The following is a 16,828-nucleotide window of genomic DNA, read 5'->3' on the forward strand; positions in this document are numbered from 1 at the left end:
TCACAGGACAAATCCCTCCTCTCTGTACCCTTCTCCACCACCGCCAATTCCAGGCTCCGCCCTTTCTGCCTCGCCTCTCCCTATGTTTGGAATAAACTTCCTGAGCCCATACGCCAAGCACCCTCCCTGTCCGTCTTCAAATCCTTGCTCAAAGCCCACCTCTTCAATGTCGCCTTCGGCACCTAAGCATTCTACCTGTATTCAGGAAATCTAGATTGCTCCAATTTGATTGTATGCACATTTTGTCCATTAGATTGTAAGCTCCTATGAGCAGGGACTGTCCTTCGTTAAACTGTACAGCGCTGTGTAACCCTAGTAGCGCTTTAGAAGTGTTAAGTAGTAGTGTGGGAGGTAAAGTCCTAAAATGGATCAGATCATGTGTAGTGGTTAAAGACCAATGTTTGACTTTCCATTGTCCTGCTTCTGAAGGTCCATTTGCACTTTTTTTTTTCTGTCTTGTTTGGTTGGTGTACTCTGGACCCTCATTTTATCCTTATTCAAATATTTTGGCCTTTTAAAGCATTTTATAATGTTGGACCCTCTTATTTGAGGGAAAAGTTTATTTAAATAGCAGCAATCGTAGATTTTTAGATCAAATCAAACTGGAAATTTTACTATACAAGCAAAGAAACATTTTAGGGGTTCACTGACATTATGGAAATAGTCTGCTGCAGGAACTGATGATAACTTATTTGGCCATAAGACAATCATTTTTTGGTGACATATCAGTAGAGTCAGGTAATGAAGCAGACTGCAGTGTGGAGGTTTTCAGTGATAGTTTATTATGAAGCTTCATTTTCAAAGCACAGAGACTTACAAAGTTATATAATATTATTTAGAAGTAAAACTACTAGTTGTACAGAAAACTAGCTGAACCCCCCCCCCCCCCCCCCAGTTCAAACTGTTTTTTCCTTGGCTATCCAATTACGTTTTATTGGAGCTGTAGAAGAAAGGACTTGGGTTAGTGCCTGTGTTCACAGCAAAAGAGCCTGGGAGGTCATGTCCTTCGCAGGGGAGATGATTCAATCAGCAGATCTCTGCATGAGCCCTGTTGTACTTAAGGCAACATCAGTTTCTGTTAGGATTCTTTTAAAAACTCTTTCACTCCCAGGACCGATGTTTGAAATTTCTGCCCTGGACCCTGGACCCCTAGTGTTTCTGAGGGGGCCCCAAAGTCCATTGGTCAGCTGTGTCTTCAGTTTAGGGCAAGGTTGGGGCCCAGAGAAACTGTTCTTGTTACTCCCCCCCCCCAACCCCCCCAAAACAACCCAAAAACAAACAAAACAAAAAAAACCTTTGGGCCTAATCACTTCCAACATTTCCATTAGCTTTACTGTGTACAGAATATATATCCTTTCCAACTTTTGTAATTGTTCCTTTGTAGCTACTATGGGACAAATTGTCAGACCATTTCATTAATGAGCAAGTGCTCAGGAAGATTATGCTCCCTTGCCTGGGAACAATGCTTTTATAAGGGAAAAAAAAACCAGGAAGTGAAGATGGAAAAACAAGTAGAGACAATCTGGAGGAAGTTACTTGACTGGTGCAGGCTTTGCACTAGAAAGAACTGTGAAGAGGGACTTACTATTTAGGGTAACTCAGTGGCTCTGTAGCAGTACTGCCATGCCATAGATCTGTTTCAACCTCTTGGGCCAGCTATGAATGCTCTAGAGGCTGTATGTATAGTTCCTTGTGGGATGGAGTGCCAGCTATTGCACAATGGTGATACTAAGTAGACAAAGTTGAGAGAGGTGGGTTTTTGGAGTCCCTGGTTTGTGGTCCCTGTCTGAATACTGTTGCCACAAATGCTGGAGTATGTGGGAGGAATGAGAATTATAATGCCCCCTCCCCAGTAGTTGTGAATAAATGGTAAAGATATCCCAGTTAGAGGTAAGTTTTGATTGATCTGTAAGCCCAGAAGACCCAAGAAGTAACTACCAAGCCTAAAACATAATTATAAGGCAAGCAGCTTTTAATGTAAATCAAGTTTATTGAAGGAAGATAATGGCAAAAATAGTGCCAACATTTCAAGAGTGTATGAGATAAGCACAGAAAATCAAGTCTGAGTGAGCAGTATTGCAATAGGAAGGGAAAATGTACGTCTTGAATGGCTCCTGTGGATTTTATGTACCATTGTAGTCTATTTCTGTATTAGGTTTTCCCTGAAGAAGCTTTTGTTTTGGTGGGTCTTGTACATAGAGAGGGGGCATGATATATTGAAAAGATGTGGTGGTGAGTGAATTGAGGAGAGGGATGTAATTGGCAGCTTTTTGTGGTTGAATGTGCACAATCCAAACGTCTTGTACTGTGTGTAAATGGAAGACAGATTTGTATGAATGCAACTGCACATTGGGACAAAATGTAGATCCTGTAATTGTGATCTGATTGCCAGATTTGGAGTCAGGTAGGACACTTTTTACACTGTTTTTAGATGCAGTAATTTTTAGATTTATTTCCTAGGTTATAAAATAGAAGGAGAGAGTTTTAATCACTCAGGAGAGGATTGTTGGTTTTTGTTTGGGTTTTTTTGTTTTGTGTTTTTACCTAACCAATTCTGTTTGTGATTGGCTTCCATATTACTCCTCTGCCCATTTTATGTGGCCATCTTCTGTAACACAATGCATGTCAGGGCTAGAAAACTGGGTGGCAGCCAAAATTCTTAGGTGGTGAGGGGGAGTACATTTTTTAAAGTCACATTTATTTGTTTGTTGTTTGTGGGGTTTTTGCTTTTTGGCTTATTTACTTAGGTGTCTTTTACAAAGCTGCACTAAAAAGTGGGCTTAATGCACTCAAGGGGCCCTTTTACCAAACTGCAGTAGGGCTACTGCAGGTTTGGCCTTGGCGTGCAGCTTTGCAGTGCCCTGAGGCCTCTTTTTACTGCCGACGGTGTAAAGACTTTAGAAAAAAAATGGAAATGGTGGTGTGGTAAGTGTAACACTTCTTCTAGTCCATTTGTAGGGGGAGCCCTGACTGTCTCCTATTTAGGAAGCTATAAGGGCTTCCTTCCTCCCACATAGGAGGTGGTAGGGCTCCCATTGGAAATGGCTGTGTGGCAAGTGTTACACGTATTGCACCACCGTTTCCAGTTTTTTTTAAAGTCTTTACCGATAGTGGTAAAAAGAGGCCTTGGCGTGTGGCAGTCCCATGCGCCGACGCCACTACAGGGATCCTTTTACCACTGCTTGGTAAAAGGACCCCCCTAAGCCCCTTTCTAATGTGGCTGTCAAATAGGGCTTTTTTTTCAATTTGTTTCATTAATGGCCATGCATGGCTGGTTAAAAAAAAAAATTACCGCAGGAGTACTTACTGCCTCCTATTTAGGTGGTGTTAAAGACTCTATGTTATGGTTAGGTTAATCAGTTTGCACAGCAGTAATGTACATGTGTTAGTTGATTAGCGCATCCATGGCTATTTTTTGCTCTTTACCAATCGGGGAGCAGCCATTTCAGCAGCAATACAGCCACCATCAATGGGTTTCCTGAAGAAGCTACCGCGAAACGGGTCTGTTGGGACCACACTGTTCTGTGCTGTGTTACCGTGGCTGCTAGATGAATACTGCATTACCAGATAAGTCCCAAGCCTTCTTCATGTATGTGTTGCGGGATTACACTAGATGGGCTTCTGAGTGTATATGTAATGAGAGACTATATCAGTGAATATTTTTAAACCAATTTGCAAGATAAATATTTTTTCCAAAAAAATACGTTTTTAGGAGGTTTTCTGGGATCTGTGATTACTTTTTCACTGTGTGCCTCAAAGTTATGAGAAGAACGGTTTGTTTTTCGTGCCGCAGTATGATGAGATCCCTTTCCTCCTCTAACTGGAGGAGTGGCCTAGTGGTTAGAGTGGTGGACTTTGGTCCTGGGGAACTGGGTTCGATTCCCACTGCAGGCACAGGCAGCTCCTTGTGACTCTGGGCAAGTCACTTAACCCTCCAATGCCCCAGGTACAAATAAGTACCTAAGCCGCATTGAACCTGCCATGAGTGGGAAAGCGCGGAGTACAAATAACCCCCCCCCCCAAAAAAAACAAAACAAAACAAAACTAGAGAGTGTTGTTGTGTCTTCACCTTTTTGATATTGAGTAGTCTCATCTGTTCAGTGAAGCGGATCCAAGTGTGTTTGTATTTTCCAAGCCAGACATACCCTCACCAAAAAAAACAAAAAGAAACCCGAAACAAACAAACAAACAAACGTATAATTATTGTGCCGTTAGCATGCAAAAATGGCAGAACTAACACAGAATGATTTAGCGTATCCCACGTTAGGCCATTTTCCTGCATTAGGTGCGTATTAGTGCCTAATGTAGCTTGGTTAAAGGGCCCCCTTATATTTTTAAAATCTATTTTTGACATGCATCTGAGGTCACATTTAACGTATGGGGATTGGCGAAGATTTCGATGGGAATTATAGTTATGTTACATGCTTGTAATGAGAGGTTTGAGAACATCACTGGAAGAGGGGAGAGGGTAGGGGGAAGAGGGTGAAAAAGGAAAAAATGTTAGACTATGATAATGAACAACGGAGTGGAGGAGTGGCCTAGTGGTTAGGGTGGTGGACTTTGGTCCTGGGGAACTGAGTTCAATTCCCACTTCAGGCACAGGCAACTCTTTGTGACTCTAGGCAAGTCACTTAACCCTCCATAGCCCCATGTAAGCCGCATTGAGCCTGCTATGAGTGGGAAAGCGCGGGGTACAAATGTAACAAAAATAAAATAGATACTATTGGAGATTCTACATGGAATGTTGCTATTCCACTAGCAACATTCCATGTAGAAGGCTGCGCAGGCTTCTGTTTCTGTGAGTCTGACGTCCTGCACGTACGTGCAGGACGTCAGACTCACAGAAGCAGAAGCCTGCGCGGCCACATTGGTGATCTGCAAGGGCCGACTTCTACATGGAAGAATGCTAGTGGAATAGCAACATTCCATGTAGAATCTCAAATAGTAGCAACAGTGGAGGAGTGGCCTAGTGGTTAGGGTGGTGGACTTTGGTCCTGGGGAACTGAGGAACTGAGTTCGATTCCCACTTCAGGCACAGGCAGCTCCTTGTGACTCTGGGCAAGTCACTTAACCCTCCTCCATTGCCCCATGTAAGCCGCATTGAGCCTGCCATGAGTAGGAAAGAGCGGGGTACAAATGTAACAAAAAACCCCCACAGATAATTGCCTTTGTTTTATTGTAGACTTATTTGTAATAGCTGTATTTCTGTACTGGTTTTCAATAAAAAACATTGAAACATAAAATCTATTTTTGCAACTTCTTGTTTTGTTCTTTTTGTCTTTTTTTTTTTTTTTAATTTTTGCTTTTGTCTTTAGTTGCTTGCCTGCTCATTTTGTCATATATATATTTTTGGATATTTTGTTTAATATTTCTATTTAACCTTTTTGTATCTCCCCCTTCACTGTATTCTTCTATGGGGGTAGGGAGCAGCTGTAGTTCACATCACAGCAGCTGCTCTTGTCGGACTCAAATCCACTGAAGCAGTAGCCACGCCTGCTTCTATCCGCTGAAAGCAGGTGCCGGTGAGAGAATTTTCCATCTGTGTTCTGGTATCCACTTTAAATCTTCACTGCAAAGCCCAAATAAAACAGGCAGTTTGTCTACTGTGCCTTCTTTACTCATACCCTTCCTCAGGAAAGGGAAATTACCTTTTGAACGTTGAGGTTTCCATAGCCATTTATTTTATGCTTAAAATACATTTCATCTGCTTAAATTCTTAAGCCCAGCTTCTTTAATTTCTGTAACTGTGTCATTTTTGCTTTTTAAAGTGTTTTGGACGTAGTCTTATAAAAAAAAAAAACATTAGTAAAGACATGAATGCAGCCAAGGTTGTATAGTAGGATGTAATAGATACAGACTGACACTCCATTACAGTATAATTTACTATTGAAACATGGCTTCTTTTTGCATAAGACTGAAGGAGAAATGGCTGGCTCTCAAGCATTCCAGCTATTTTCAGGGGGTTCTTTGGCATCTGTTACTTTGACTGGTTAGGACTTGGTGATTAATTCTCATGTACTTCTGCTTGGTCATAGGCACTGGGAAGTGACGGGATACGGTTAACAATGGAGAGTGCTCTGACAGCCCGGGACCGGGTAGGCGTTCAAGACTTTGTCCTGCTTGAGAACTTCACTAGTGAAGCAGCTTTTATCGAAAACCTTCGCAAACGATTCAAGGAAAATCTGATTTATGTAAGTAGTGGTAAGAAAATGCACAGCTTGCTCAGCAATTTCATGTAGGGGTAATTTGCAAAACTGCACATACGAGAGAGGCCACAAAAGAAGTTGTCATTACCAGAAGCTTTATTAGTATGGTATGTATGCAAATGACACGAGTTAATTCTAAAAAGTACTTTGTAGAATATTCATTAGAAAAGAGCAATTCAGTTTCTGTATCTTGTGAAAATGGGTGACTAGTAATGTAGGCACGTGATTAAAGTAGTGTTCTTAGATCACTTCTTACTGCAGCCACAACCCCAAATTGTGTGGCCATGTAAAGTGCATAACAACTCCCAGGTAGTGAAGACAGAGATGAGTAGTAACAAAGTACTTAAGTACAGTTGGCAGTACTTTTACTTGTAACAAGTTACATGTTTTTTTGCCATACTTTTTACTTGTAACTCATTACAAGTAAGCTGTACTTTTGTACTTTGGAAATTATAAAAAAGTATTTTCCATCCCTCTGCTTCTCCCCCTCTACAGGCTTTCCAACTGATGTCAGATGCGGCTTGCAACTGATTAGACCCGAACCTCCGGTCCCAATAACATCTGAGCTGGACGTTCGGGACCAATGAGATGCAAGCCATTATCTGACATTACCAGAAACCCTAGTCTCCACCCTCTACATCTGCCCAGAGCAACTGTTGATTGACTATTACTTTGTTGTTGTCGGGCTTGGCTGTCTCCCCAGACTAAACTGCATCTTTACTGCCCGCCATGCCCACTCCCTCTACCCTTTCATCCACCATGGCCCTGCAGTACAGTCTTGCTCCATCCTTCTCATTGCACCTCTTCCAGGCTCGTGCTAATAAACTACCATGGGAGACATATGGGACTTGGCTCTCTGCAATGCCAGCAGTGCTTCCTATGCCGGGCCCGCCGCCTCTGTTGTAAACTTCTGGAACTGGCATAGGAAGCATTAGTGGCACCACTGCAGAGAGCCGGGTCCCTTGCGTCTCCCATAGTAGTTTATAAGGGCGAGTCTAGCAAAGGTACACAGGACCTTTTCTTTTGCTATTTGCACAGGAGGAAAGGAAAGGGGCAAGACTGTGCTGGAGAGCCACAGTGCAGGGGAGAGGAGAGAGGGAGAGAGATTAGTCAAGACTGAATGGGTGGGGAGGGGGAGAGAGTGCCAGAGAGAGATGGGGAAATAGTGGGTAAAAGAGGAATCGTGACAGAGGCTATGGGCTGGGGGGAGAGAGAAATTGGGCAAGACTAGATAGGTGGGGAGGGGAAGAGAGAGAATGACAGAGAGAGATGGAATGGTACTGGATAAAGGTGGGGTGGGGGGAGAGAGACAGAGGCTATGGGCTGGAGAGAGTGAGAGAAATTGGGTAAGACTGGATAGGTGGGGACATAGGAGTCAACTTTTCAAAATGATTGGGGATGCTAAATTACCCCTCCCTGGACACAAAAGAGTTTGCTCAATAATGGGGTCGCTCAAGTACCCATAGAGCTGGAACAGATCAGTGTTGGAGTTGGTTGTAGTGGAAGAGGAGAAGAGAAATAAATGACACATGGACAAAAGACCCTTAGAAACAGTTAAAAGAAGACAGGAAAGCGGTAACCAGAAACTGGGACCAACACAGAAAAGTTAAATGGCCAGACAGCAAAGGTAAAAAAAAATATTTATTTTTAATTTAGGATAAAGTAATGTGATAGCTGCGTTAGTCCACTTTAAAAGCTAATAAATAAAAGAAAAAAAATAAGGTGACACCTTTATATTAGAATATATACTGTATTTTTCGGACTATAAGACGCACTTTGTTCCCCCAAAATTTGGGAGGAAAATGGGGGGTGCGTCTTATAGTCCGAAGGTAGTGATTCCGGATCGCCCTCACCCCGAGTTCGGGATCGCCCTCCCCTACTCACGTCAGCGATGTTCCCTGGTGGTCTAGTGACGTCGGGGCAGGAAAGAGCCCCCTCTTTCCTGCCCAGCGCGCTGCTCTCCGTCCTCCTGTATGCTGCCTGACGGTCTCGGCGAGATTCAAAATGGCTGCCGAGACTCTCGGCGGCCATTTTGAATATCGCCGAGACCGTCAGGCAGCATACAGGAGGACGGAGAGCAGCGCGCTGGGCAGGAAAGAGGGGGCTCTTTCCTGCCCCGACGTCACTAGACCACCAGGGAACATCGCTGACGTGAGTAGGGGAGGGCGATCCCGAACTCGGACAAGACGCACCGGAGCACCTAGGTTTTAGAGGAGGGAAAAAGGAAAAAAAATTTTTTTTCCTATTTCCCTCCTCTAAAACCTAGGTGCGTCTTATGGTCCGGTGCGTCTTATAGTCCGAAAAATACGGTACATTTTTGACTAACTTTTGGAGACCAAAACCTACTTCAGGTCGGGACGGTATGTTTGACCTAACATTAAGATGGAGGTTTTGGCCTCCAAAAACTAGTAAAAAAAAAATGTAATAAGTCCAGTAAAAAGGTATCACCTAATTTTCTGTTTTTGTTTTGTTGGTTAATTTTTAATGTAGCAATTGAAATGTGTACGTTTTTTTTTTTTTTAATTTACATCTGCTCTCTTTGTATTTTGCATGGTACATAGACGTGTTTTTGTTTCTTTGGTTTTGCACTGTATGCAGAAAATGGCCTCTTGGGGGTTCAGTTTTACTTTTTGTCTACATATTTTTATGTTTAGTTTGTGGTTACTTATTCTATACTTCATGAGGGGCTACCTCTGTTCATGTGTGAAAAAGGTTGGGTATTCTGTTAGCATCAAGTGTCTGTGTAGGACTGATCTGTATTAATCCAGCTTGTTTTGTTTTCCAATAGGTGTATTAATGTTCTGCCCACTGCAGGGTGTTTTTTTTTTTTCCTAGGAAGGACCTTATGTGACCCCCTGGAAGTTAGCTTGTACACATACTAGATTCTGTGGTCCAACTTGTTAAGAATACTTTTTACTTTGTAGTAAAAAAAAAAGTAGTTTTAAGAGCTGTACTTTATTACTTGAGTGTTTTTTTTGTTTGTTTTTGGATAAGACTTTTACTTTACTTCACTACTCTTGAAGCCAGTACTTTTTAAAAAGTAACGACCCCCATCTCTGGATGAAGAACAGTGGCATCCTTTGAGATGCCTGGCCAGGTAGTGACCCCCAAATTCAGGCTTCATGACCCCATTTGGGGTTGCAACATACAATTTAGGAAGTTCTGCCATAAATAACTTTTTGACTTCTGGTTTTTACTCCTTGCATTCATGAAGTTGCATTCATGAACCTGTAGTGTGGGTTTTTTCCAAGAGATTCAAACTATGAGCCAATAATTGTAATGGAGCAAATAACAGCATTAAGTCGTCCAGTCTGACCTGTGGACCCTCACATGACCATAGCAAAGAGCACTTCAAGGTTCCGATCCCCAGTTCATTATGAAGTTCTAATCATTTAGCTATTGTTTTGGGGGGCAATATAGAGCACAGTAGATGACCAGCTATTATTGCCTTTTGGAGCACATCCTGTTTGTTGCTGTAGGCTCACTGTAGTTGCATTGCCATTCTAAGGGGTATAATACATTTTCCTTGTTTTAGCTGGCATGGAGGAATCGTGTGACTTCTGCTTTTTAGTCAAATTCCAATAGGCTCATGTTAAAATACTGAGTAGGGTCAGCCCTTACACTAGGTTGACAGAGTTTGGTAGGTGATGGCATGTGTCTGGTGTATGTGAGAGCCTTCCTACTGCCCCCTCTACCTCCTCAAGTGCCGCCCCAAGTTAAAGAACAATGAACATTTTGCAGGCCCTGAAAATAGAAGACATGCTAAAGTGCTACCATGTCCTGTCCCACCCCCCAAGGCAGACTTTCTGTTGAAGGTGGTGATGGAGGGGTAAGATTCAGCACTGATTCAATGTGGGCATATGCTTCTAGGGCCTGCACAATGCTCATTCTTCACTTCTGGACTGGCATGGGAAGAGTAGGAGGGTTGGGGGGGTGATGCTACATGTAGGGTGGGAGTAGGGAAGGGGAGAATGCTACATGCAGGACAACTGGGTGAGCGGGGGGGGTTAGAACGGAAAAGGAGATGCTGGGTAACTGGAGGAGGACATAGAGCGGGGAAGAAAGGATGATATTGGCTATAGGATTGGGGGGGGGGGGGGGAGAAATTCCCACCCATCCCTGTAGCCAGCACTAGGATTTTGAGCCAGCCTTTGGGGGGGTGGACTTGGTTGAAGGTCCACCTGGGACATAAGATACCCTGGCCGGTCATAATATAGAATATAATTATCTAGTAGCCAGACTTGGGGTGCATATTTACTAGTTTTCTAAGGAGCTGATGATTGCTGTCCAAGTTTGGGACTTTCACTATGATTGGTGGGTTTGTTAAGAGGTCAGTGCTGTGGCTACCACTACTACTACTACTTATTTCTAGACATACACAGTGCTGTACATAAAATATGTATATGAGAGTCCCCGCTCAACAGAGCTTACGATCTAATCAAGATGGACAAATAAGGAATTAGGGAATTACTTGTGGTGGGAATGATTAAAATGTGTACTGAACAAGTGAATAGGAGTGAGGAGTTAAAAGCAACCTCAAAAAGGTGGGCTTTCAGCCTAGGTTTGAATACGGCCAGAGACAGAGCTTGATGTACTGACTCAGGAAGTCTATTCCAGGCATATGGTGCAGCAAGGTAAAAGAAACAGTCTGGAGTTAGCATTGGAGGAGAAGGGTACAGATAAGAGAGATTTACCTGAAGAACGGCGTTCCCGGAGAGGTGTGTAGGGAGAGAAGAGTGAAGAGATACTGAGAAGCTGCAGTGTGAATGGACTTGTAAGTTAATAAGAGGAGTTTGAACTGTATGCTGAAATGGATAGGGAGTCAATTAAGTGACTTGAAGAGAGGGTTAATGTGAGGTATAAAGAGTGTAGATAAGGGTTTTGGTACTGTGCAGTGAAAGGAAGGGATGAATTTTGGTGGTGATATAGAGAAAGTCTATTGGATTTGTGCAGAGAAAGAGAGAGGAGTCAAAGATAACCTGAGGTTATGAGCTCACAAGATGGAGGAAGAGGATTAAAAATGGGTGAATAAATGCTTATGGCTCTGATTGGCCTATACAAAATGATATCAAAATGATAGAGAGGAAGTGAGCTGAAAACCAATGAGGCCAGAGTTCAAATCTTGCTTCTGCCACTGACATTCCTTGGGTAAATCGCTTTATCTTGTATCACCTCAGATACCTATTAAAATGTAAGCCCTTTTGGGCAGGAGCATATTGTACCTGAATAATTATCACCAATGTACAGCACAATGTATGCCCAGTAGTGCTATAAAAATAGTAATACAGCACGTAAGGACGGTGTTGCCCATCTAGTATTCCCAGTCTTTATGCAAAATTGCAGAGCTTACCAGATCTCCGGTTTTACTTTGAAAGAAGCAAAAGAGATGCTAGGAGTGGCTTAGTGGTTAGAACAATGCACTAAAAGCCGGAGAAACCAAGATTAAAACCCCTGCTTCTGCTACTGACATTCCTTGTGACCTTGGGCAAGTCACTTTGTAGCCCTTCTACTAAAGCATAGTGCATACTAACAGACATTATTGTTTGCTAAGTACCATGTGGCCCATAGGTATGAAATAGGACACGCAGTGTATAGCATGTGCTAATGTCAATTATTATTATTATTAGCATTTGTATAGTGCTACCAGACGCACGCAGCGCTGAACACCTGATACAAAGAGACAGTCCCTGCTCAAGAGAGCTTACAATCTAAATAATACAGACAGACAAGACAGTTACAGGTGAGGGAAGTAATGGGTGAGAAGGGAGGAAGGGACAATCTTTAGTAAGAGGCCTTTTTATCTCCAGTTACCTTAGGTCCCACTTAGACTGTAAGCTCTTTGGGAAGGGACTTACTTTACTTGAATTATTATTTGGAAAGGGGATATATGTGAAAATCCAATATTTTTAATTTACAGTTTTAGAAAGTGCAGAATTCTTTGTCATCCACCTGAGGAAGAGAGCTTGAACAAGCTCTCCTCTTGGGCTTAGTACTTTAAAGCGCATGTGTATGTGTTGTATTTTTCAGTGAATATGCATCGTTTGCCGAGTTGCACAGGTAAGTCTCAATGTGTGTAATGCCTGTGATATTTAGGTAAAGAAACCACCGGGGTGGAGGAACAGGAACCACTATCAATGTAGAGAAAGGATCCTAGTGGAGCAGGGATAATAGGGATGGTTCTTCCAACACAAACCAATATACACGTTGTATGATGAGATTCCTGACTTCCTGGTTTGTGTTGGAAGAGCCATCCCTATTATCCCTGCTCCACTAGGACTCTTTGTGATGATATCTGACATAGCTAAGCTGAATTAATGATATCCAGGGATGTTATTTTCAACTCTAGTTAATATGGCTGATTGTGCAGGGAAACAACATAAACTATTGAATAAAATAATCAGTATCTTGGCTGTGATATTAGTATTTGAAATGTTGAGTAGTAAACATGAATACATCTGTCTGTGATGTGAATTTAAAACTTTTTCTGTTTCTTCTTCAGACATACATTGGCTCAGTTCTGGTATCTGTAAATCCATACAAAGAGTTGGAAATCTATACCAAACCACACATGGAACGATACAGAGGTGTCAGTTTCTATGAAGTTTCACCACACCTGTGAGTGACAGTGGCTCTTGAGAAGGGGGAGGGAGTGCAGCAACCTTTGTCCACTGGATAATATGTAAAATATTTTCTTATCTGTTCTCTCTCCTGTCTCCATTTTTTTTCTCCCTCCTCTTTCTTCTTCCTAATGTTAGTGTATAGAAATAAAGAGAAAGTTGACTTTTCCTGTGTCTGTTTGCACAAACACTTTCCATAAACAGTTAAGGCACTTTGTAAAAAGTTTTTTTTTTCCTAACCATATGGCCTTAATTATGATGCATACATCTGAAAAAGGATGAACTTAGGATTCTGTGGTAAAAACTAAAAGCACTTTTTACTACCCTAGAATCTAGAATGAAGATTTACAGACCAAAGGCACTCTGGGCCCTAAAATTAGTATTCAGTGGTCTGAATGTTACATTTTGACTGCTGCTTACCAGCTGATTCTGTATAAGGGAGTTTTAGGGCCAACTTGGCACATTTTCGTTCTTTTTTTTTTTTTTTTTCCCTGACTAATATTTATCTGGTATTTCCTTGTTGCTAGGATTCCATGACCTCTGTGGGTGAGGAATGTGTATATTTATATCACATGCCATATGTTCTCAATCATTTCCCATGCTCTATGAAAGGGCTTATTAAAGCTTTTAAGTTACTTTTCAACAATTATTGTGGAATTTGAGCCATTCCATGATATAAACACTTGCAGATTGGAAAACAAAGCAGCTAGTGATTTTGATTTTTTTTGTTTGGTGTTGGTTTTTTTTCCCCTCCTCTTTGGAAATGAGTTGGATTGGTTATATACAGAGCTCTCACCTCCTTCTCCAAATTTAAGTAGATCAAGCTCTCTAGAGCAGTAGTTTTCAAACCTGTACCACCAGCCAGTTGGATTTTCAAGATATCTCTAATGAATATGCATAATATCCTATTTGTTAATGACCTAATCTTCTATCAAAATTAACAAGAAAAAGATTTTTTATTTAATTAAATACAATATTTTATTAAATTTCACACACACCTAAACATACTTATAATCTATATTACCGCCTATGATACTCTGTATGCTATTTCTCACAAACATAAAGCATCATTAAAGTCACATGACTTATCTGTCTTCATCGCTAACGACGAAATGTTCTATATAGTTCATGGAAGAGTATCCTTAATTAGTTCGTTGGTACACAAAATCCAAGGCGAAGTGAAGTATATAATATAGTCCACAGAGTTGGTCAATAATCTCAACAAATGAGTGACTCCACTCTAACCGAATTGTTCTATCGGATTTTCTTCACGATGATGTTCAAATTTAAACAAATACATCCACAGATCTCTACACAGGCCGTGTTTCATTCAAACTTCATCAGGAGATCCTATATACAAACATATAACAACACTCAACAAAACATAAATCGTAAACTCTATTACAAAAAAGTTTATTTCAAGTCTTACCAGCGACATTTAGAACACTGAGTTCAAAACAGGAAATCCCTTCTGAGAATTTACGTCATCATGATAGATTGAACGATCTAACTTTACTTAAACCACCATTCTTATACAGACATCAATAAAGCCCAATCAACCTCTTTATTCAGGCCATATGGGTGCACAGTCCTCCAATTAAAAATAAATCGCTGCTCTCTACGAATCAATTCACTTTCTACATTACCATAACCACCCTGCATATTATTAATGATCACAAACCTCAGATCATCTACTGAATGATTATGTTGTAACCAATGGCTGACCAATGGTGTCTCCACTTTCTGCAATCGAATATTACTCAGATGTTGAGCAATACGTAATTTAATTTTCCTTGTGGTTTCCCCTATGTACCAAAGTTGACAAGGACAACATATTGCATACACTACATTTTGTGTGTTACAGTTTGTATTAGATCGCAATATAAAGTATCTATTTAAAGATTGTACCCATATTCGATCGGTGCATAAAGCACCCATATTCGATCGGTGCATAAAGCAAATGCATGAGAGAGATCTCTATATAGTGGAGGTGATAGGCAAATCTCTCATGCCAAATCTCCTTGCCAAACAGGAATATTACTCTCAATTAACCAATTCTCTTGGCTCCAACCCTCGTCGCCTCTTTGCCACCCTCAACTCCCTACTTAAAGTGCCCTCCGCTCCCACCCCCCCTTCACTCTCTCCTCAAACACTAGCTGACTACTTCCGCGATAAAGTGCAGAAGATAAACCTTGAACTCGCTTCCAAGCCTTCTCCTCCCTGTGACTTCTTAACCCACTCCCTCAACCAACCTAACCTGGCCTCCTTCTCCTCCTTCCCTGAGATCACCGAAGAGGACACTGCTCGCCTTCTTTCTTCCTCTAAGTGCACCACCTGTTCCTCTGATCCCATTCCCACCTATCTGCTTAACAACATCTCTCCTACAGTTATCCCCTCAATCTGTCACATCCTCAACCTCTCTCTCTCCACTGCTACTGTCCCTGACACCTTCAAGCACGCTGTAGTCACACCACTTCTCAAAAAACCTTCACTTGACCCCACCTGTCCCTCCAACTACCGCCCCATCTCTCTTCTACCCTTCCTCTCCAAATTACTTGAACGCGCTGTCCACAGGCGCTGCCTTGATTTCCTCTCCTCTCAGGCCATCCTCGATCCGCTTCAATCCGGCTTTCGCCCTCTACACTCGACAGAAACAGCACTCTCTAAAGTCTGCAATGACCTGTTCCTTGCCAAATCCAAGGGACACTATTCCATCCTCATCCTCCTCGACCTATCTGCCGCCTTTGACACCGTCAATCATAATTTACTTCTTGACACACTGTCCTCATTCGGGTTCCAGGTCTCCGTCCTCTCCTGGTTCTCTTCTTATCTTTCCCAACGCACCTTCCGAGTATTTTCTAATGGCTCTTCTTCCACCCCCATCCCGCTCTCTGTTGGGGTTCCCCAAGGATCTGTCCTTGGACCGCTCCTTTTCTCGATCTACACCTCTCTGGGCTCGCTGATCTCATCACATGGTTTCCAGTACCATCTCTATGCTGATGACACCCAGCTTTATCTCTCCACTCCCGACATCACAGTCGAAACCCAGGCCAGAGTTTCGGCCTGCCTCTCAGACATTGCTGCCTGGATGTCCAACCGGCATCTGAAACTGAACATGGCAAAGACTGAGCTCCTTGTCTTTCCACCCAAACCCTCTTCTCCTCTTCCCCCACTTGCTGTCTCTGTTGACAACGCCCTCATCCTCCCCGTCTCTTCAGCCCGCAATCTCGGAGTCATCTTCGACTCCTCCCTCTCCTTCTCGGCCCATATCCAGCAGACTGCTAAGACCTGTCGCTTCTTCCTCTATAATATTAGCAAAATTCGCCCATTCCTCTCTGAACAGACCACCCGAACCCTCGTCCACTCGCTCGTTACCTCTCGTCTTGACTATTGCAACCTTCTTCTTGCTGGCCTCCCGCTTAGCCATCTATCCCCCCTTCAAGCTGTCCAAAATTCCGCCGCACGTCTTATCTACCGCGTGAACCGATACTCTCATATCACCCCTCTCCTCAAGTCACTTCACTGGCTCCCGATCCGCTACCGTATTCAGTTCAAGCTTCTCCTATTGACCTTCAAATGCACTCAATCTGCAGCCCCCCATTACCTCTCTACCTTCCTCTCCCCGTATGTTCCCGCCCATAACCTCCGCTCTCAGGACAAATCACTCCTATCTGTACCCTTCTGCAACACCGCTAACTCCAGACTCCGCCCCTTCTGCCTCGCATCACCTTATGCCTGGAACAGACTTCCCGAGCCCATACACCAAGCGCCCTCCCTGCCCATCTTCAAGTCCTTACTTAAGGCCCATCTCTTCTCCCTTGCTTTTGGCGCCTAACCACCTTCCCCATTCATGCTACCTACACTGACTACATAGTTTGTAACCTTTAGATTGTAAGCTCTCTTGAGCAGGGACTGTCCTTCCCCATGTTAAACTTGTACAGTGCTGCGTAACCCTGGCAGCACTATAGAAATGCTAAGTAGTAGTAATAGTAGTCATGCATATTC

The 16,828-nt window shown here is 42.6% G+C and overlaps 1 protein-coding gene across 1 annotated transcript in view; it reads left to right on the plus strand.

The window, feature by feature from the left end:
- The window catches only part of MYO1C (myosin IC), a 199,566-nt gene that overhangs the window by 66,632 nt on the left and 116,106 nt on the right, over positions 1-16,828 (plus strand). The window contains 2 exon segments of the mRNA XM_030222087.1: positions 6,036-6,191; positions 12,706-12,821. Coding sequence (XP_030077947.1) covers positions 6,036-6,191; positions 12,706-12,821 — 272 coding nt within the window.

This window comes from Microcaecilia unicolor, chromosome 13, assembly GCF_901765095.1.
Source record: "Microcaecilia unicolor chromosome 13, aMicUni1.1, whole genome shotgun sequence".
Classification (NCBI taxonomy): Eukaryota; Metazoa; Chordata; class Amphibia; order Gymnophiona; family Siphonopidae; genus Microcaecilia; species Microcaecilia unicolor.